This window comes from Amblyomma maculatum, chromosome 11 (genome assembly GCF_055883805.1).
Source record: "Amblyomma maculatum isolate TAMU_Amacu chromosome 11, ASM5588380v1, whole genome shotgun sequence".
Taxonomy (NCBI): Eukaryota; Metazoa; Arthropoda; class Arachnida; order Ixodida; family Ixodidae; genus Amblyomma; species Amblyomma maculatum.
The window spans coordinates 35,004,165-35,026,100 of record NC_139354.1 but is presented as its reverse complement, the minus strand read 5'-3'; the positions used below and the strand labels follow the sequence as shown (position 1 = coordinate 35,026,100).

At 45.5% G+C, this 21,936-nt stretch overlaps 1 protein-coding gene across 5 annotated transcripts; it reads left to right on the top strand.

The window, feature by feature from the left end:
* Positions 1 to 2,344: 2,344 nt before the first annotated feature.
* LOC146173457 (uncharacterized) lies at positions 2,345 to 21,430 on the top strand. Of its 5 annotated transcripts, none has more exons than XR_014702091.1 (3): positions 2,365 to 2,446; positions 2,670 to 2,743; positions 8,810 to 8,873. XR_014702091.1 is itself a non-coding variant. In XM_084584468.1 (3 exons), exon 3 carries the CDS (start codon positions 20,227 to 20,229, stop codon positions 21,289 to 21,291), a length of 1,065 nt encoding a protein of 354 aa, XP_084440594.1. In that variant the 5' UTR covers positions 2,422 to 2,446; positions 2,670 to 2,743; positions 20,176 to 20,226; the 3' UTR covers positions 21,292 to 21,430. The 5 variants fall into 5 exon arrangements, 4 of the variants coding, with proteins under 4 accessions (XP_084440593.1, XP_084440594.1, XP_084440591.1 ...); XM_084584468.1 differs by lacking the exon at positions 8,810 to 8,873 and adding an exon at positions 20,176 to 21,430 and having other exon boundaries at positions 2,422 to 2,446; XM_084584465.1 differs by lacking the exon at positions 2,365 to 2,446 and adding an exon at positions 20,176 to 20,315 and having other exon boundaries at positions 2,453 to 2,743; positions 8,810 to 9,963.
* The last annotated feature ends 506 nt before the right edge of the window (positions 21,431 to 21,936 follow it).

Genomic DNA, 21,936 nt, shown 5'->3' with positions numbered 1-21,936 from the left:
TGGTTTACTTCGTGTAACTTAGCTAATCCTTGATGACTGTGCAGGTAGTAATAGCGAGCTCGTGGGCACTGAAGTGACATTCCTTGAAGCTGGAGACCAGCAGCTGTGTGACAGCTCAATATCTGACGCAGGCTCACAGGGTAAGTATGACAGAAAATCGGACGAAGGAATGGTATCATCTAAATAGCCAACGGAAACATTCCAGTTGAGGAACCGTTAGATATTGTCAGCCGTGGCTGCGGCTTGCAGAAACTCTGCAAGCAGCAATGAACATATTCGAGAAATTCGCCAAAGTGCTCCATGGGATTATAACGTGCTATTCTTTTCTCTCTTTTCCTACTCAGTGCCGGGTAGCCAATCGAAATTGCTTTATTGTTAACATCCCTGTTTTTAATCCTCTCCTTGCTATTTTTTGGAATTTTCACATTCTCATGTGACACGACTTTTCTTGAGGTTCGTCTCCCTTTGGCCATTCTTACAAATATAAGGCCAACATTTTCTCGAACAAATATTATGTGCCCCTTAAACCGACATTCCCGAAACTCTCTTCCATTTCATGTTGCAATACTAGATGATAAAATGTAACTCGTTTATCATTATGAAGCTTGTATACTCGTGATGTTATACGTGGACGTTTTGTACGCTAACTGCTGCTGTTTCAGTTGTCATTTTTCACATTTCTACTACTCTCGCGTGGTTTTCTGGTAGTGCGTTACAATTTTGAGTATTTTTTTGGTGCATGTATGGTGTACTACGCATTTGACCTTGCCTTTACAGCTATGGTTCCTCTTTTGTTTGCTCTACATTCATTTTGTCACGTGTTCCGAGGCATCGAGGCTTGACGCAATCGAAACCGAAGCCAAGAAGTGGTCGCAGCTCGGCATACAGCGTGCAGCCTTCATACTGTTCTTCATCGCGGCACACAGGGTCCTGGTTCCGGAACAGTTCTTTCACGATCCGGAGTATTGGAACAGCCATTGCCTCAGAAGCACAAACATGAACACTCGCAATGGAAGTTATGCTATCAAGTAGCCCAAATTTTAGGGCGACACGACACTGCCACTGGGATTCGAGCGTGCTGCAGTGATAAATGACGTCAGTGGCGAAGTTCCAATTATTAGTGGTAATTAGGAATCTGTATACATCTCCAGCGACTCCTTTAAGCAAATGCCCAACTTCTTCGGACATCCTTGGGTTTCCTGGCTTACCCAACTTTATAATCTCCTCTGGTGCAATCTCGCCAGGTAGTTTGGCTAGCTGAAGCAATGTTCCTTCTTTGCCTTGCTTTTTCGAAGCGGCGTCGTCAAATTATTTTTTTATTTCTTCAGTGCACTGGTCCGAGCGAGGCAAATATTCTTCATGATTGGCAGCTCATATTTTCGCGGTTGCTTTAAAAAGAATGCAACATTCGCTGGTTTCACACTAGAAACCAAGTAGTATTTCTGACTAATTCAATCGTACTTTATGGCCCACTAATCGATGTCTTCATTAAATTTCCTAATAAAGAAGCGCGGCTCCTGATAATGCTGTCAGCTACTCGTAGAGGGTGTTGCGTCACGGGTTCATCCATATTAGATTCAATGCATATGCGGTAAAGACAAGGACAGAAGAGAGACGGACACTACGAACGCTCGCGTCTCTCATCTGTCCTTGTATCTGACGCTATTACCATGTGCATTGATTCTCAAGATCACAAACTAGGTGTCCGCTTTATATCATCCATATTGAGTGGCAGAGGTGATACGTCAGCCAGTGGGCGACTCCGTCGAAAGCCAGTATCTATGTTCGGCTGCTCAGCAAGTTCCACTGCTAACCTACGTATCATGTACTTAAATGGCAGTTTATTTACAAATTAAGAGAACGAGAGTTCCACAACTCCCACCAGCTTCTGCTTCTTCCCTCGTTTTCGTACTCCTTCTGTCAGTCTTAGTCGAACCAAAGTACCTGACACTATGCACCACCTTGCATGCGCTTCAACAGTACGGCGAATTAGGTGACTTGGTACGCATTTTGTGAGGATAAACCCTGCGGAGGAAGCAGACACAGGAAGAGTCTGGGTGAGCTACTCAGTTGCTTTTATTACGGTGTCGTCCCTCTTTGTGTCTCCATCCGCCCACTGGCTTTATTCGCTCGAAATGCATTCGCTCAGGAGACAATATGTGCAATTATATGAAAATTTTGATTCCTTAGTGAGAAGTTTCGTTCAACTACTCGCGAATCATAGAACATTACATAATTCCGTCAGAATAAACCGGTTCTGTTCAGAACTGGTAAGCGGACGCGCCCCGATAAAAATGCGCGTTGCATGCGAATACAAAGCGATAACTTGGGCTCGAGAGGCAGCGGATGCAGAAGCGATAATTTCCTCGACGACCGTCGGGAAGAGAATGATACGGGCATGCTTCCCGGGGGCGAAAAGAAAGCAGCTATATGCAGCGAGCATAAGGTAAGAGCGATGCCGACTGACAGTACTCGCTATACGATAGTCGGCTTCTCCGCGGAACTCGATTGGAGGCCCTTAAATTTCATCCGGCCCATTCCTCAGCATCGAGAGTGCAGCGCATGTGGACTCATTCGCAAAAGGAGTGCGTTGATGCCATGTATGCATACACTATGCGAGTCTTGCTACGAACAGTGCGATCAGGAAGGCTTACACGTCTGTCCTTTAGATGGCTACGAGTGCCACTACGAAGACGACGTCGACTGGAAAGACTTTCCTTTGGATCAGCTGCTGAGTAGGGAGGTAAGCCACTTGATTTTGTGCCTTTCGTAGTCCCGAATGTAGATCATCTTACCCTTATTTGGGACTGAGTCCTAAGCCTCCTCTGAAATAAGGCTGCTGATGTGAATATAGTTCTAGTGGTGTGAACAGAACACGTAGGTACCAGTTGAGTCGTCGTACATACGTTTCAGGAGGAGAATGATGGCAACCTTTATTTCTTGAGAAGAAAAGCACTTGATACTTAACACTACTGTTAATAAAGAATAAAAGAAACATTTCTTATTTTTATTTTGCATTTGTGTACTAGCATTCGCTGTCCTCGCAGCACTCTCCTCTTAGTGTTTTGAAAATGCTGGATGAGATAAAACAAACGTTCGAAATCGCGGTTCATACGTCACTTCCCAGTCGAAAAAAACTACAGAAAATTTTCTGATGTTACGACAGAATTTTTGTGCGGGTTTTGACGGGAAACCTGTTGTGACAACAGAACATTCTGTAGTAACATCAAAAATTTTTGTAATTACAACAGAAAAGCGCTACAGAACTACAGACAACAAAAATATACTACAGAAATACTACAGAACTGCAGAAAAGTACTACAGAACAACACAAAAATCTCATGGGTACGACAGTACAGGATATTTTGTCGTATTTTGAACACCGTTCTGTAGTTTTTTCGACTGTGTTGAGCTGCCATTTATAAAGAAACACCCCCTTCTTTCTGGCTTTTACAACACACCGTACGGCCTGGTTGTTTTCCTGTCTTTTTTCCAGCGTGGCATGCATGAATGCGATAATGCACGATAAAACTTAGCTTTTCTGATAAGTTGCTTGGTTGGCCGCGTAGAAGTGTCGTCGTCAATGTCAAAGACGCGGTTCTGCCATTTAGAGAGAAAGAGTCTGTAATCGACAGTTGTGTGTGGTGTGAAAGAGCACGACGTGATTTTGGGCCCTGTTTCGTTGTATCTGTCCAAAGCAAACTAAATTATCTCCAACACAACGAGGCACGAAATTTAACACAAGGAAGCTGAAATAGCTCGTCTGATAGCCTTTTTGTTTTTTTGTTTTGTACATTACATTTGGCGATAGGGCCCACGCTTGGTACACATCATGAAAATATTTGCCTCTTTGTGAGAAACCTACCAGCATAACCCGCGCCGCAACTGTATTTCCAAGCAGCATATACACCAGTAAAGTAACCAGGCAGACTAGACAGCTGATATGAATTAAATTGTATTAAATGATTCCTTCCTTTAGTTCGAAATGTTTCTCGTGTTTCACTTGCCGAACTTTCAGCAAGTGTATATAGTTCTCTGTGCCATCATTTTGTCTCTTTATGGGTCATTCTGTTTCAATCTTACATGAACAGCTCGATATTCGATTCTCGTACCGGCGCTTCTGTATATGCAGCGCACATAACCGTGTTTTTGGGGAGAGTGTGAAGTCGCATACTCGTAAAACTGCCCGCTTGTCCTCATCTTAAATCTGATTTATTCAGATGCAAATACCACTAACAGTAATCCGCTTCCTATATCCGCTTCCTATATCTGGCCTATTGCTCTTCTTTACTATTTCTTTCAGGGTCTCCAGAAATACACGACCAACTTGAAATTTGTTTACAGCGCAGGCAAACGCAGGAAGGAATGAAGTGAGAGGATGGAGCATTAAGTAACAACTCAGTTTTTATTCACCGATCAGTTGCTTATATACAGCAGCTGCTAATAGTAGCCTCGAGACACGGGTAGTGGGCCCACGATGTCGAGATGTACATGGTTGAAACGACGGCCAGGTGGTAGGAAGGCCTAGGAAGGCGTCTTGGTGTAGCGACAGGTCTTGGTCATCTGGCAGGGCAGACACAGCAGCTTCCAAGTGCACACATCAGGGTTGATTCTGGGCCAAACAGCGCTGGGTGAGGAGTCGCTGAGTAGCCCGAATTCCTGGGTGGCATATGTCATGTCGAGAATGGAAGTTGGGGCGACGTAGCGAAGCCAGAATATATGGGCGGGGAAGGTCTGTTGACACATCCCACCACAAGGGCTCAGGCGAGCAGGAATGAGGCACAAGCCGTAGTTGGAAAAAACGAGAGCTCTCTCGAAAAGCGACGAGCTCGCGGTCATTCCACTGGGCGGAATAGAATGCGGTCCTGTCGACGGTGGAAGATGGAGTGTCTACCATGGCAATACGAGAGAGGGCATCAGCGGCAGTGCTGGCGGAACCTTGCAAATAGCGAATGTCGGAGTAAACTACGAGATATAAGCGAGTTAGCGTAGTTCGCGGGAGACGTACTTCGAGGCGTTGGTGAGGAATACATATGTCATAGGCTTATGATCGGTCAGCACGTGAAACTGGCATCCTTTCACAAAATGCCGATAGGGCTGCATCGCGGAGTGGATGGTCAGGAGCTTTCGGCCAAAGATGCTGTAGCGGGTCTCAGCCGGAAGTGGCTTCCGAGAGTAAAAAGACAATGCTCTCCACACGGAGTTAACGTACTGGTGTAAGACTGCTCCGGCGGCCACGCTGGAGGCATCCACAATCAATCTCATAGGGGCGTTGCTGCGCGGATGGACCAGAAGCACAGCGTTCGCAACTGCTTGCTTTGCGGCAGTATAGGCGGCTCAGGCTTCTGCTGACCAAGAAGTGACGGTGGACGAGCCAGCGGGTATCCGGAGGAGATCAGTGAGAGGGCGAAGCAGCTCTACACAGTCTGGGACGAAACACCTGAAAAATTTACCAGCCAGAAGAATTGCCGTCAGTGACGCAGTGTTGTAAGCCGGGAATAATTCTTGATGGCCTGGAAGGTGGACGGGAGAGGGCGGATACCCTCCGATGATATGTAATGACCCAAGAGGCACCCCAAACACACCTGAAGGTGTTCAAAAAAGGCCGTACTGCTGTAGACGCTTGAACAGAGCACGTAGGGGCTTCTAATGATCTTCAGGCGTATGGCTGGAGATGAAGACATCATCCAGGTACGCGAAGACAGGCGACAGGCCCCGCGTAACCTCAGGCATGAACCGCTGGAAGGTTTGAGCAGAATTGCGTAGTCAAAAGGCATCCGCACATACTCAAAAAAATTCAAAGTGCGTCATAATGGCGGTCTCAGGTATGTCGGCGAGTTCGATAGGAATGCGGTAATACGTACATTTTCACCAGCTCAACTTTGCTAAAAATTGTGCAGCCCGCGAGGCGCGACGTTAAGTCCGGGATGTGGGGCAGCGGATAGCTGTCGTGGACAGTCTTGGCATTCAACGCATGATAGTCACCACAGGGACGGCTGTCACCGAGATCCTGCTTGGACAATAGATGCAGTGGAGACGCCCACGCGCTGGACGACGGGTGTATAATGCCGATCTGCAGAGTGTAGTCGAACTCACGTTTGTCGACAGCGAGATGGCCTCCAAAGAAGCGGCGTGGTCGAGCAGCTGTATATGGACTCCGCATGACGATGTGATGTGTCACCGTATGTTTCGACGCCTGAGTGAGGTCGCATGGCTTGGTCAGCTCCGGGAAATCCGCCAGCACTTTTCGACCTTGGAGGAAAGTATCGGCATGCAGATGCCCATGGAAGCAAGATCGATCGAGACTCCCAAGATGGAGAGATGAGTCAGACTGTCAGTAAGGCGACGACGCCGCACGCTAACGTCTAAGTCGAAAAATGAGGTAAAGTCTGAGCCGATGATCGGGTGAACCACGTCTGCGATGACGAATGCCCATCGAAAAGTGCTGCGAAGCCCGAAGTCAAGGGTGACAGATCTTAGTCCATGCGTGGCTATAGACAAGGTGTTGGCAGCACGGAGCGACTGCCCTGATGACTTGGAACGATCAGCCTTACTCGGCGGAACCGCACTGATTTCCGCGCCAGTGTCTATAAGGAACCGGGTGCCGGAGAATGTGTCAGTTACTATAAATAGGCGGCTCGGACGACTGGCGGGACCACATGCCGTCGTTAGTGATCCCGGCGGATGTTTTCCGACTACGAACAGGGCGGTGTACACTTCATATCCCGGTATCGAAGACGGCAGTGGTACTAGCAGAGAGCCGGAGGGTTGGGACTCTGAGCTTGACGTGTGCGCAAAAAAAGCGAGATGATCGAGACCAGGCATCCCAGTCTCCTGGGGTAGACTGCACAGTGCGGAGACTGACGCGGCAAGCTCATCGAGACGGGCCTCCAGACGCAAAATCGCCAGGCCTGTAGGCGGCAAAACAACAGTGACGGATGGGGAGGTCGCCTTATGAATGTTATCGGCGAGTTCAGCCAGGCGGTCGAGGATGACGTCACGGGCCGCCGCAAGGGCGAGGCGGATGGGCTGGGGAAGGCGTTGGAGGAAACGCGGTCGAAGCAACGCTGAGTGGTGGAAGTATCGCTCTTACCGAGAAGTTGCGCATCCGGCGCAGAAGCTGGGAAGGGCGGCGATCGCCAAGGTCTTCCTCGGCTAGGAGCTGCTGGAGGCGGGAGCACTCCGACGGCATAAATTTCTCCTAAACCTTGATTTTCACGTTCTGATATGATGTATCACCCATGGGGGCGAAGAGAACGTTGAAGAGCTCGCCGGCCACGCCGGGAGGAAGGATCGAGGCGACACAGGAGTATCGCATCGTCTCCGAGCTGATGCGGACAAGACAAAATTTCGCCTGCACCAGGTAGAACCAAACATGCGTGTCCTGAGGCCAGAAAGTTGGGAGACGAACCTGCAATGACGAGACGTCCTTCGGACGTGAGTCCTGTTCCGTGGATGCTGTGGGATCGGTAATTTCTCGCCTTAGGTCACCAGATGAATGCCTAATGACTCAGAAGCGAAGGAATAAGACTGCTGTTGATTGGCACCAGAAGACTGCCTGCAAAGGCTCCATGAGCCACGATCACGGGCCTTCTTTATTTCCTTCGCCGTGTGGCGCGCGATATCCGGGTTCTCGGCGCCACCCACGAGAGCGCTACACCAGGAAAGTCTGTATTCTTCGAAGCAGTCATCTTTGTCTGCACCTGTATTTTATTGCGTAAGCAATACTAGGCCAGGTTTCAGCCCGTCTCGTAAACCCGGCCGGTAGCCACGTTTGACCTTTAGAGCGACCGCAGATGGGGCCCCTCTTCAAGTCGTCGGGTAAACCCGGTCGCCACGCCGCGCCGCAGGAGAAGAAGAAAGAACAGAAAGAGAAGTTACGTCAGCTTTGCTTACGCAACCTACCGGGTTTAACTAAAGCTAAAGCCCAGCTAATTTTTTTTTACTTCAAGAGCCCATATGCAGCTTATGCGCACAATAAGAGTAGCAGACATTGTTAATAAAAACAGCGCGAACAGGAAGATACAAGACAAGATAAAAGAAAGCTACAGGACAAGCGCTGACTCACAGCTTCAGCCACTCCCATTGCCCTTCCTGTGAGACAGTATAGAAGGAGAAGAAGAAGTGTACTCTCCTATTTGACCAGGTTAGAACTTTGCATCGGCACAAAGAAAAGCTGACGAGAGAGCTGGTTGAAGCATATTTTATTTCAAGGGACATTACGTGCGTCAGCAAGACTTCCGTTGCTCTTTCAAGCAAAGAGTTTTCTTTTTGACTGACTTTTTTGTTTAGCAGATGAAACGAGGGGTGTTTCACGCGAAATTTTCTTTTTCGTCACATTTGTTATTGTTTGGACCTTGGAGTAAAGACTGAGGCTGAGTTGTACCTTACTGTCCTGTACCTTACTTTTATCTTGTCTTGTGTCTTCTTGTTCGCACTGTTTTTATTAACAATGAATGTTTACCAACTCGCCCAATAAAGTATCATGGAGAGTATCAGAGTTTAGGGCCATCCACTTCTTTTTACCTTTACTTACATCCGCCCTCAACTGACTGGTCAAATATGAGCTTACATGGACAGTGCACTATTTGAGACCAATGAGACAGGACTCTAAAAATAATAAACTATAATGCAATTTTATTACAGTATGAAGTTCTGGAGTGAGTCTGTGTATCAAAGTTATGCTGTTGCCGTAATATTGCATAACTGACATTGTGGGAATGAATTTAAAGCTCTGCCCCCAAACCATTCAGCTGTCTCATTATAGAAGTAACTGCATTTTTATAAATAATCTCTTTGTCTCTTTTAGGTCAAGTGCTGGAATGCGGAAAATGGTTGTCAGCATGTGGCGGCTGCGAGTGCGATCACCCAGCACTTCCTGCGTGAATGCGTGCACCACACTGCGTTTTGCCCCAAGTGTTCGAACAGAGTACCTTGCAGCGAGATATGCGGGCACCTGCGATCCGGAGATTGCGGCTCGCCGACCAACAGTTCGTTAGAATTCCAGAAACATTCAGACCCCAAAGAAGAAGACGCATCGCTTACAATTTCACGAGAAGCATTTGAAATACAGGCAGGTGAAATGAAGGCTTATCTCGATAGAATGGTTGTTGACATCGGCACACACGGCGATATGCTGAGTGAAATCTCCCACAATATAAACACACTCAATGAAGCTCTTAAACAAGAGCTGAGATCAAGAGAGGAAAACTTTGACAACTTGAAAGTGGCATTGCATCAGCTCACCGCATCAAACACGGATATCAAGCAACGTTTTACCACACGTAGCGGTGCAGTGCAGCGTCTGTCTGCAGGGATGGACCGATTAGAAAGTAGTTTGAAAGCGGCAATAGGTAATGCGACAAAGGAAACCGCAAGCAAACTTACCCAGATCACAGATAACCTGAAAGAGGTCCAAGCGGAAGGGAAAGTGTATGGTGAAAAGACGTTAGAACGCATAGCCAGAGTGCTTCAACTCTCTCGTCTACAAACAGCGCGGTGCGAGTTTGTTGTAAAAGGTGTAAAGTCGCTTAAGAAAACAGCGTTGAAGAAAGGCATTGCCAATTTTTACAACGAGCGGCTGTACCTGCGCGGCTATTGCTTGTCGCCGGGGATAGAATTCCGGAGGGGAGGTGAGTCGGTTTATGTGCATGCCTGCTTGCAGCTACACAAAGGAGACATGGACGACGTTGTGCCGTGGCCATTTATGCACGAAATCAGGCTGAGCATCGTACCCTCGAAAGGACGTGCCGAACTTGAGACTCGAGTTCGGCCGACAAGTTCTGAAGTGTATTTCCAAAGGCCAGCGAATTCCAGCAATTCTGCTGCTTCTTTGTTAAAGCAACTGTTTGAACTCCCAGATCTCCTGAATGAAGGCTTCGTTGAACATGACCAACTTCGTGTCAAATGGGAGCTACTGTCATAAGTTCATTGCGTCGCCGCAGACACAACGAGACAGTGCATGTGAGTCACATAAATCAGCTCCTTTTTTTTTTCTCTCTCGACAATTCTAAAACAGTTACTGAAGTTTCCAAGCAGACCGTTGCGCATTTCTCGAAATAAAATTGCAGTTTAATCTGCAAATGCGAAAGATTGTCCCGGACGCCATTCTTTTTTTGGCGTTTATTGTGAGTTCCTACAATTGTTTCATGATCTCGGACGAAATTTCCAATTTTTGTTACAGAACAGGACTTTTTACTTATACTCTCGCTGAATCCCACAGCCATATCTCTTAATGGTTCACTTGTGTCAAAAAATGGCACCTGCGCCTCCATCATTATATATCGTGGAAATAAGCTGCCGCGTTCAGTTGGTAACCAAACTGAATGCCATCACTGCGCCTTATTTACTTTCGTCTGTTATTTTCATTAGTGCACCAAACAATTTTTCAATTAATGAGTTAAAACTCAGCTATCACTTTCAAGTGGTAATAAGATTGAAAACTATCCTTGCACCTTGCTTATGATTGTGTATTATTTTAATTGGTTCACCTATTTTTGACTAGAAAAATGCATTGAAACACGGCATACACCATTACCTACATCAATTCAACAGGGCACCGAGTCTGGTACAAACTCGCAAAATTAAGGCATATAATTCCAGGAACGCCAATCATGATTTTCGAATGACAATAACCATCTTGAATTTCTATGAACATCAAGAATTTGGTACCTAACGAAAGATTTCTTTCAAAAGGCTACTGACTAACGAAATGAAATCTAAAGTTTGACGAAAACTGGTTTGATCGGGTAGTAGAATAATTTCTTACAAAAAGGAACGCCGACCAAAGGTTGTTGTTAATAATACGAAGACGTTTCGGCTTCCTTATGAAAGCCTTGATCATCTCCGTAATGCTTCCGTATGGAAGCCTAAACGTCTTCGTATTATTAACAATACCCTTTGGACGGCGTTCCTTTTCTTAATGCATGAAGCTACTAACCTGCTGAGAACGAGATTTTTTTATTTGCTGCGCAATTTTCTTAGGTAATATTCTTAGCCACGTTAGTCAATTTCAGCGTTGCTGAGTCATATAATCTACATTTTTTTTTTCTGGATGAGTCTACGCCATTATCAGTTTACTTTAAAAAACTCAATCTTTATTCGCATTCTCGGAGTATATTTAACGTGGCCACTTAATCTGGGCTTTCGTTCCGTTCCTCCACAGGAGGAAGACGATTTATCTCTCTTCATTTCGCCAACACCATTCTGCGCTAGATGGCAGGTAGTGCGCAGAGCTAATCTCGTGAGAAACCCAACACTTGTTCAGTATAAGGTTTTGAATTCTGATGCATTATAACAACGCCAGAAACACTACCGAAGAAAGACCACAGTTCTGGCCTCGCCTCTTCCCGGTCACCTAAGCGGTCCCATATCCCCAAGGGCGTATCAATCGCCACTCTAGAAAGGCTTTAAATGCGCCGTAAATTGCAAGGAAGCAGTGTAAAAAATTTACAAGGAACCCCCCCCCCCCCTCCCCCCGCCCTGCAGCATCACCTTGCGCTTTAAAGGCTTAGTAAAAGCAAATCACAAGGTCACTTAAGAATCTTTCGTAGTGACGTTTTGCACTCCAGTTCTGGCTTTAAGTTTTCATTTCACTGTACCTCGATATATCGGGTGCTGTGCTAAGTAGGAAAAGGGTGGTTGGGTGACGAAATTATGTCTATGCTTTTCTGTTAGCAACTAGAGAACTGCAGTGTGTTTTCTGAATATAGAACTTCATGGGATGTCAATGATAATCTTACGACAGGAAGCATGAGAAAGTTCAGCGGAGCATGACTAGTAGATCATTGTCGAAAAGTGTGTCAGACACTCGGAAAAGCAACATCTTATTTCGCTTTCATTAACACCAGGCTTCCCCACCTTGTGCAGATACTTGCCACTGATAATCTATATAATTGGTGACGCTGATGTCATATTATTGCTACTGACAAAAATTTTAAACATTTGTGCCTGTATTATTTCCTGCCCTTTCCACGCGCGTATTCGCCGGGACGGATAGCTTTGGTCAAACCATCAATTTCCGCCCAACTGTCGTTTGTTACAGCATATACCACGGCATTTAAGAGAATCGGCAAGCTATGCCCATCTCCTGAACTGAATGATGGGCTCCGGCGCAACAGAATCAGTACAGGTAACTGACACATGGGTCCTCTGCGAAGACGAGCTATTGATGAAAGATTCAGGATTGGATTGTGTGCTTTGAATTTCTGGAAATCTACCGCGGTCAAGCACGCCTATCCTGGTGTTAGCACGATGAAGACAACGTTCGTGATCGCAAACTAAAAAAACGCCCACATGCCCGCACATGCATAATCGGTCATTCAATAGCGACCAGATGCTTTAAGGAAAATCGACATTCAGTAGTTAATACTACCCCCTCCCCTCCTTTCGATATACAACACTTGACTTTACTCTGTGCACAAATTTACGTCGTTTACGCAGGGATATACTGCAAGATAACTATGGCAGCAGGTAGGCCGGGAGGTTTAACATTCCGTACATTGGTATTCTGTAGTTCGCATTTAGTTTGTTTGTTTGTTGTTGTTTTTTTGAAAGGCTGCGCTCCTGAGAGTAGGGACAGAAAGTGCTTCTGTTGTGCTATTAGTTGAACTCCTGCAATAAGGGCAATTTCATAAAGTCTTTCTTAAGGCATGTTCACTTAATTAAGTGCTCTCAAAATCACTGTTGTCAGAAACGCCAAAACACGAGTTGCTTCGATTGACTTGCCATCTTGTAAGAGCTAGTGTAGTCAGTTCCAGCCCTTCAGTCAGTCAAGGGAGGTCATCTGCGGCAACAGGAGCAGCGTTTTGGCGGCCAAGCGTGCAAGCCATCTATAGTGAGCCACTTATCAGAGTGTTAGTTATAGAAAAAGCCATTGTGTATCAGCCAAGCGATTCTTTGGTCTACGATGCAGCAAAGTTATCAGAGAAAAGAAGGAGAAAAAACGATTCCCGGAGTCGCAATGAAGCAACCAACTCAGTCAAGAGCAGCAAATGTCGACAATTAAAGAATATCTCCCATATTACTCCAAACTTGCCAAATTCGGACTCGCTGTAACATTAAGCGCGCGCGCGCGCGCGTACACACACACACACACACACACACACACACACACACACACACACACACACACACACACACACACACACACACACACACACACACACACACACACACACACACACACACACACACACACACACACACACACACACACACACACACACACACACACACACACACACACACACACACACACACACACACACACACACACACACACACACACACACACACACACACACACACACACACACACACACACACACACACACACACACACACACACACACACACACACACACACACACACACACACACACCACACACCACACACCACACACCACACACCACACACCACACACACACACACACCACACACCACACACACACACACACAGACACTACACACACACACACACCACACACACACACCACACACCACACACACACACACACCACACACACACACACACACACACACCACGCACCACACACACACACACACACACACACACACACACACACACACACACACACACACACACACACACACACACACCACACACCACACACCACACACCACACACCACACACCACACACACACACACACCACACACCACACACACACACACACAGACACTACACACACACACACACCACACACACACACCACACACCACACACACACACACACCACACACACACACACACACACACACCACGCACCACACACACACACACACACACACCACACACCACACACCACACACCACACACCACACACACACACACCACACACCACACACACACACACACAGACACTACACACACACACACCACACACCACACACACACACACACAGACACTACACACACACACACACCACACACACACACCACACACCACACACACCACACACACACACACACACACACACACACACACACACACACACACACACACACACACACACACACACACACACACACACACACACACACACACACACACACACACACACACACACACACACACACACACACACACACACACACACACACACACACACACACACACCACACACCACACACCACACACCACACACCACACACCACACACACACACACACCACACACCACACACACACACACACAGACACTACACACACACACACACCACACACACACACCACACACCACACACACACACACACCACACACACACACACACACACACACCACGCACCACACACACACACACACACACACGCGCGCGCGCGCGCGCACGCACATGCACACGCACACACAATGATAAGCATCAAAGAAAGAAAGGCGTCGTCAGGCGGACATCATGAGCAGAACATTCTGCCTGAAAGTAGGCCGCCAAGAACTGTGGTCACAAACGATTATTCACTGCCTGAAGCCAGCGCTTTCACTTCCACCGGCTTATCTTCGTAATACCAAGTTACCCTACCGCTTTCAGGCTGACAGCTATGTTAACCAATCCCAGCCATCTACACTTTCCTTAACTATACTACTACAGTAACATGAAAACGTTTTGTAACACCGGACAGCCAAAATAAAAACTTAAATAACCAAGCTATGCTATTGAAGTGCAAACAAATGTTGTATTAAGAAACCCAGCAATCCTCCGTGAGTGTTTATTCATTACTTCTTTCAGGGGGACGATTAAAACAAAAAAATGTAAATGAGATACTGGGGAAAAATTATCTAGTTAAGTTTTCTTCTTGAAAGGCTTATGTCAGTGAAACACAACAGTGGCAACAAAGATTATCTATTGAGGCTGTGAAATACCTACTCAACCACGTCGAAACATCTTCAAAACACAACACCAACAACAGATATAGCGTATCTCCAGGGCGCCACGTGTCTTTTACAAGGGCTTTACAGCGAACACTGAAAAAATCCTGAGTATAGCGGCAAAATATTTTCATGAACACTCAGCTGTGGTGCAGGTAATTTTGCTTTAAAAAGTCTTTTAATCACACCCTTATCCCAATAAAGTTACCGATGAATATTTTATATAGAAAGATGGTGACTAATGCATTTGGATAGAAAGGGAGTTAATTACTGTGACTGACAAAAAAGAGCACTGGATATTGTTTTGCTTCAATCACTGTAAACAATATTGTAATCATGGATAAAGTAATTCCAAAGCAAGATAAAAAACATCCATATGTAGCTGATAAGATCCGAAAACCCAGTTAATTTCGCGTTAATTACTGCTCTCTCAACTGCGTTACGGCGGCGGCCGGAACGGAAGCCCTACTACTCGCAGTGCAAATTCAGATTTTGCCTCGCCAGCACCGAATGGACTTGAGCTAATTAAGTGTAGGTATGGGTCCAAACATGAGACCGATACTGCACCTTCATTAATCTAAAGAAGCAAAAAATGACCAAAAATTTCGGACTGAAAAGGACGTTTTAAAGGTGCTTTCTCATCTACTGTCAAGGCGAATCTAGAGCATCCCTCTAATTTAAATCATCACACCGTGCACAATGCTGGTAAAGCACGCCAAAGCATGCTTAACAGAGTACGCTTTTAAAAAACAACAATTTTACCCCGCCGGGATGGCGCAGTGGTTACGGCGCTCGACTACTGTTCCCAAGGACGCGGCCTCGGCGGCCGCTTTTCGATGGAGGCGAAGAGCAAGGCGCCCGTGTACTGTGCGATGTCAGTGCACGTTAAAGAACCCCAGGTGGTCGAAATTTCCGGAGTCCTCCCCTACGGCGTCTCTCATAGCCTGAGTTGCTTTGGGACATTAAACCCAACCGACCGACCGACCGACCGACCGACCGACCGACCGACCGACCGACCGACCGACCGACCGACCGACCGACCGACCGACCGACCGACCGACCGACCGGCACAAAAGGCTTGCTATTCTTCTCTTCCTTGTAGGTCGAAAAAGTGAAGCCATTATCTCCCTGGAGTAAGATTGTTACCACATATTTGGCATTACCCGAAACAAAAGTTGGCATAAGAGAATTCTTCTGCACTCGCCTTTTATCCCGTTTTAATTTCGCCGTCCTTTCCGTTTGTTTAACATGGTTATTTGAGATGCTAGGTAACAACAATTGCTCCTCAGTATTATTTTTATAAGTAGTTTGCGTTGGGTTTACCCTGTATCCTGTGACCGGCAAAGCATTTTGTTTGGTTTAGCTATTTTTGCGTAGTTTACACGCGTTATATTTTAAGTGCAGTTTATCAAAAACATACAGCCTTATGGATAAGCTTCCGAGAGCTAAAATGGGGCTGCTGGCCGCAGTCCTGCAATGCTAAGCTTCAGAAGGGTGAGGATGAGATTTCTTTTTACCTGGGGAGCTGTGAACGTGTGATATGCGCAACTATATAAACTACAGATCTTTAAAGAAAACCCATCGAGTTGTATATATTTAGCAAATACTGTTCCTTAGACCCTCACTTTGTGCTCAGAAAATGTGATAAAACGGAATGAAAATTATAAACTCGGCACTTGGCTCAAAAATCTTGGCTGCACCGTTAACGGGAACGAACATTTATTAAGGCGAAAGCCTTCAATGGCTCATGCTGTCGTGGACAAAATGTGTACCGCTTTTGCGGCATCTCTGATTGGCCGAGGCGGGATGACGTCACAGAGGTCTCGACCAATCACAGAGCACCACCACAGTATGCGCGAATGCGTGCCTTATATTGCCCTATGCAAATCAATGGTCAATTACTAAAATGACTAATTAATCAAGCACTAATTATTTACTAATTATATAGCCAGTGAAGAATGAATTACGAATTAGTTCCGGTTGCTTACCTACTTTAGTCGCTAAAGTCCCTGGTATTTTTCTGCCCTGAGGGGCGGAACAAGAAGAGGCATTGATTGTGTGATAGGAGGCAGGCGACGAAAAACATAGTAATCGTTGCATGTGCGTCATGTTCGATAGCGTTGACGGGAGTACTCGAGTGCAGCTGCCTGACGACACCGAGAACAGAGCAAAGACCCGATCCGTCAGGGACGGAGGAGGCAACATTAAGCGCCTTTGCATCGAACACAATTTAATGCGATGCCTCCTGGAAGTACGCAATACACCCTGGTTGGGTTTTCCCCGGAGCTTGACTGGAGGCCCCTGACCTTCGTTAGGCCTATTCCAGCGAACCGGGTTTGCAGCGCCTGTGGACTGGTGCGCAGGAGAACCGCGCTGCTACCCTGCATGCATGTGCTGTGTGAGGGCTGCTACCAACAGTGCGCTGAAGAAGGCCTACACATTTGTCCACTTGACGGCTTCGAGTGTCACCAAGAAGACGGCGTTGACTGGAAGGACTTCCCTCCAGACCAGCTGCTCAGTCACTATAGAGTTGCACTATTGCTTGTATTAAAGGGCTGTTCACCCTGTGTTTGCACTGTGCATGAAAACTTCCTAGAACGTGTGCATTCACTTGCTTTGTGCGAACGATGTGTATGCTTTGAAGGGTAATGTGTGGCTCTGAAGTGCTCGAAATTGTGCGGGAAAATATTTAGGAGCGAAATGTATGTTGGCGAAGAGAGTTTTGTTTAGGACGCATGATCGTATGCTGAATAAAAATAGATCATCGCTACTTCCTAGCTGTTCTGACTTTCGAGAAAGTTTCGATTTCGTTTTGGTTGCACCACCTCTTGATTGCCAGTCCGTTTCTCTTAATGTTTCCAGAGATTAATTACGCAAATATATTTTTGAAAACAAGACTCCATATCACTCGTGATGGCGACCCGGTGAAAAGACCCTGCGTTAGTGGTTACCCATGATATCAGACACCTTACGTTTCATATCTCTGTAATGCCAGGGCGCAGTGCGGTACTGAACAATAGGCGGTGATTATTTCAAAACCGCTGTGCACGAACGGGCCCGCGACTGCCGCAGACATTTTTCTGGTGACTGAACAGTATAGTGCTTGGTACAGCAAGTGCGTTGTGGCAAATCAGTGTTGCCATCTTCTCATTTTTGAGTTGCCTGTGTTCAAAGCGATGTTACCAATCTTGAACAAAAGTTACCTTATTTATAGATTCGGGGTACGTGCATAAGCTTCATTTAACGCCCCCCATATCCAACGCCTCTAATTCTGTTACTTTCAATCTTCAGCATTTTTATCTAATATTTGTTCTTTACGGACATTATCATCTTTAAAGGACCGAACCTGTGTGAGGAACACTGTAGTTGATGGCTGCGGAAATATTGAAACAAACAGTGCATAGGTGGTCACTATTAAAACGCAATTGCCGTATTTGGAATAAGTCCAAATCTCTCAGCTCAGTAGTGAGCCACTGGGGTAGAAATCTGTAATAATTTGTGAAGTACAGTCCAAAAGCCATATTTTGCTTGTTTGGTATCCACCGTTAGGACAGCATAGTATCGATATTGACCTTATAAAAATTTGTTATCCTTACCTAAATGTCAGTCATAAAAATGCTCAAATATTACAGTTCAATATTCAGTGCGTCGCAAGATATCAGCGTCGAAAAGGGGTTTTCTTATTATTATGGAGTTTGTTTATTACTGACCGTAGTGATTACATAATTTAGGAAAATAAATAATATATAAAAAAGGCATGAATATATTCAAGGCAGTTCGAAATCACACTTGATGTGTGCGTCTATTCATTTTTTTCAAGACCATTGCATAATAGAGCGTCTTGTAAGTTGCTATTCCAGTGATACACACATTGTCATTGCTTCAAAACATGATTAACAACATGCAAGGTACTGTTCTGCGTGCATCGTACTTTGTACGGATATAAATACTGTTGTGTTATTTCGCTTGTATTCTCTTTTCTAATAACCTTTACATGATGTTGTGACGATGTTAACGAATGATTTGACATATGGTATGTTTGCAGTCCATCACAGTGGGGGCGCTCAGGTGTAGACTATGGCCGTTGTGACGGCGGCTTCGTCCGAGTGGAGAGAGTTGCATATTGTGATGGTTTCAGACACGGAGTGCCACTGTATTTCTAGATTTCACCATGCTAGTATTATCGGTTGGGATATAATCAAAAAGGAAGCATGAGCTGCTGGAAGCGCTTTTAATCCTAAACAATAAGCAGATGTGAATTAGGGATAGTTCAATCATTATGACCGGAAGCAATATTACAGGATTGCAATTGGCTATGCTTAAAAGCTTTATAACTAAAGTCTTTCCTCCTTTTCTTCTACGTCTATACTGCGTTTTGGTGTGCTTGTGATTAATATTGTTTCTTTTCTTTGGTTCTTTTGTCGGCGACATCGGCATCTCAGGACTCCTCTTCTCGACATGCGCCACTGCACCGACTTACACGCAGCCCTACGGGGTTTTTATAGAGGCTAGGACTAACTAGCCGAATTGTGAAATAATGTCGACATCAAAACCTATTGCGACGTCCTGATCACGGAAATTATGTCGACGTTAGAACCTATTTTGACGACTGGCGGACATATTTCGCGTAATCTTGCAAAATCTTGCGGACACATTTGGAATAGGGTCTGCCACTCAGCTCCACAACCATACGAACCTTCCTTTCCCAAATCATTTAATTGTAAGTAAATGTTTTCTACTCCTCCTCCATGCGAGCAAACCTCGCTGAATCTCGCAGACAATTCTCGCGGACGCAAGATTTTCATCATTACTCTAGAAACGCTTACGCCTTAAAAAGATTAGCTTCCTTTCATAGGTGCCTTCATTCTATATGTTTGAAACACCTGACTTTGCAGTGATAATATTAGATCCTCTGTTTCTTCAGGATAGATGTCATGTAATTCCAGCGCTGTTGTGTAGTGTTCCTCCTCTGCGTAGGCCTGCGTCTGCCTTCGCTCTTCCCACCCTTCTAAGCTTAATAATACGAATACGCAACAATAAATAATTTCTTGTTGTGTACCAGGCCTAAGAGTGACATAACCTATAAGTGAAATACATATTACGCAGTCCCTGCGTTAGAGCAAAGCACTCTTAGTTTAGTCCTAAACGCAACCTAATTTTCCTAATATACATGTTCTAACCAAAGCTGACGTGCAATCGCAGTTTAACCACGTTCACTCAAAGAAACAGCAGCTGAGTGCTTGAAAGAGTAACTATCTTTTTTTTTAATGTTATATTCTTTTTTTTTTCAGGTCAAGTTCTGGAATGCAGAAGGCGGTTGCCAGGATGTAGCGGCTGCTTCCATGATCGCAAAACATTTCCAGGGAAAGTGCAAGCACCACTCCGTTTGTTGCCCCAACTGTTCGATGAACGTCCTTTGCAACGATGTGTGCATCCACCTCAAATCTGAATCTTGCGGGGCGTTGAGCAGTCCACCTTTAGAACCCCGTGCGCAATCCAGCATAAAGAATGAAAATCTGCCACTGACTACTTTCAGAGAATGTTTTGAATCGCAAGTGAGAGAATTCAAGGCCTATCTTGAGAAAATCGCAGCTGACGTTACTGGACATGGAGACAGGCTGAACGACATTTCACATGATATGAACACACTCAGAGAAGCCATCAGGCAAGAACTCGCGACTGGATTACAGAAGAGCTTAAAAATAACCATGCGTGAACTCTCAGCGTCTAACTTGGAAATCAAACAATGTATGACATTACGCAGGGACGAACAGTGCCATCTTTCCGAAGCCGTGAACCAATCACAAGTAGTTTTGAAAGATGAGTTAGGTACTGTAAAAGCTGCAAATGAAGAGGACTTTTTGCAAATCAGTGCTGCTATGGAAGAACTGAAGAGAGAGGGAAGAGATAATGGTGAAAAGACGTTAGATGGCATCACAAAAGTGCTTCGACTAATTCGGCTACAAATAATGCAGTGCGAATTTTGTGTCCCGGATATAAAATCCATTCAAGGAAAAGCTCTGAAGGAAGGCTACTTTTCCTACTACCATGACCAGATATACCTACACGGATACTGTGTGTCACCAGGAATAAGTTTCAGAAAATCAGTCGGCTCTTTGGCATTGCACGTGTGCCTACAGCTGCACAAAGGGGACATGGACGACCTTGTGCTGTGGCTATTCGATTACAAAATCAAACTCAGCGTTGTAAGCCGTAAAACAGGCACTCTGCGCTCGACCGAGCGTAGACCGCTGAGTCCAGCCAGGAATTTCCAAAAGCCAGAAAATGCAAGCAATGCTGCAGTATGTTTTGCGGAAAAGTCATTTGACCTACAAGGCCTTCTGAATGACGGATTTGTTCACGATGACAGGCTTCGTGTGATCTGGGAGCTATTGCCAAGAGTTTGACCTGCATTGGCGCATACGAGAGACAGCGAACCTGCATCATTGGAATGAGCTGCTTTTTGTTCTTGATACTGGAACACAAAGAAAGCTTACTGAACCGTATACAAATGCATTTTTATCGTAATAAATTTGCTGCCTTCTACGCAGATTCCAATGTATGCTTACAACGCAATTCATCTTCTTGCTTTCCTTTTGAATGCATTTGTGCTTGTCTTAAGCATTTCATAATTTTACATTTTGCACGCTGTACTATTTATAATAATGTGTGCCTTTATTTGTAATGTCTTCAGTTTGGCAACTCATGGTGAACGGTCTACTGTACCGCTGAAATGAAATGCAATCCGCCCGAGGTTAACGAGGTGAATAGCCCTTTATAGTACAGCAAAGCCCTTATGTGTTCCTTTCCTTGGGAAAGTTAGCAAATGCTGCCAATCGTGTAGTTTAACTTAGAGGAGGATAGCAGGATACGTACTACAAGACAAATAATACATTTACTTCATATATGCTCAGTGTCAAGAGTAACAACTACAATTTGAAGTAAAAATATAAGCTGCACAAAGCAAATAAATACCCAAATATTAGTGCGCTTCATATTTTAAACAATGACATTGTTTGAATGATAAGGATAGTCGCAGTGCATGAGAAGCT

Bases quoted from the DNA above. Each gene is read 5' to 3' on its own strand.
- LOC146173457 (XM_084584466.1), top strand. From the start codon at position 2,456: ATGCCGACTGACAGTACTCGCTATACGATAGTCGGCTTCTCCGCGGAA. The intron at 2,744-20,175 runs GTAAGCCACTTG...TTTTTTTTTCAG, and splicing joins ATCAGCTGCTGAGTAGGGAG to GTCAAGTTCTGGAATGCAGA.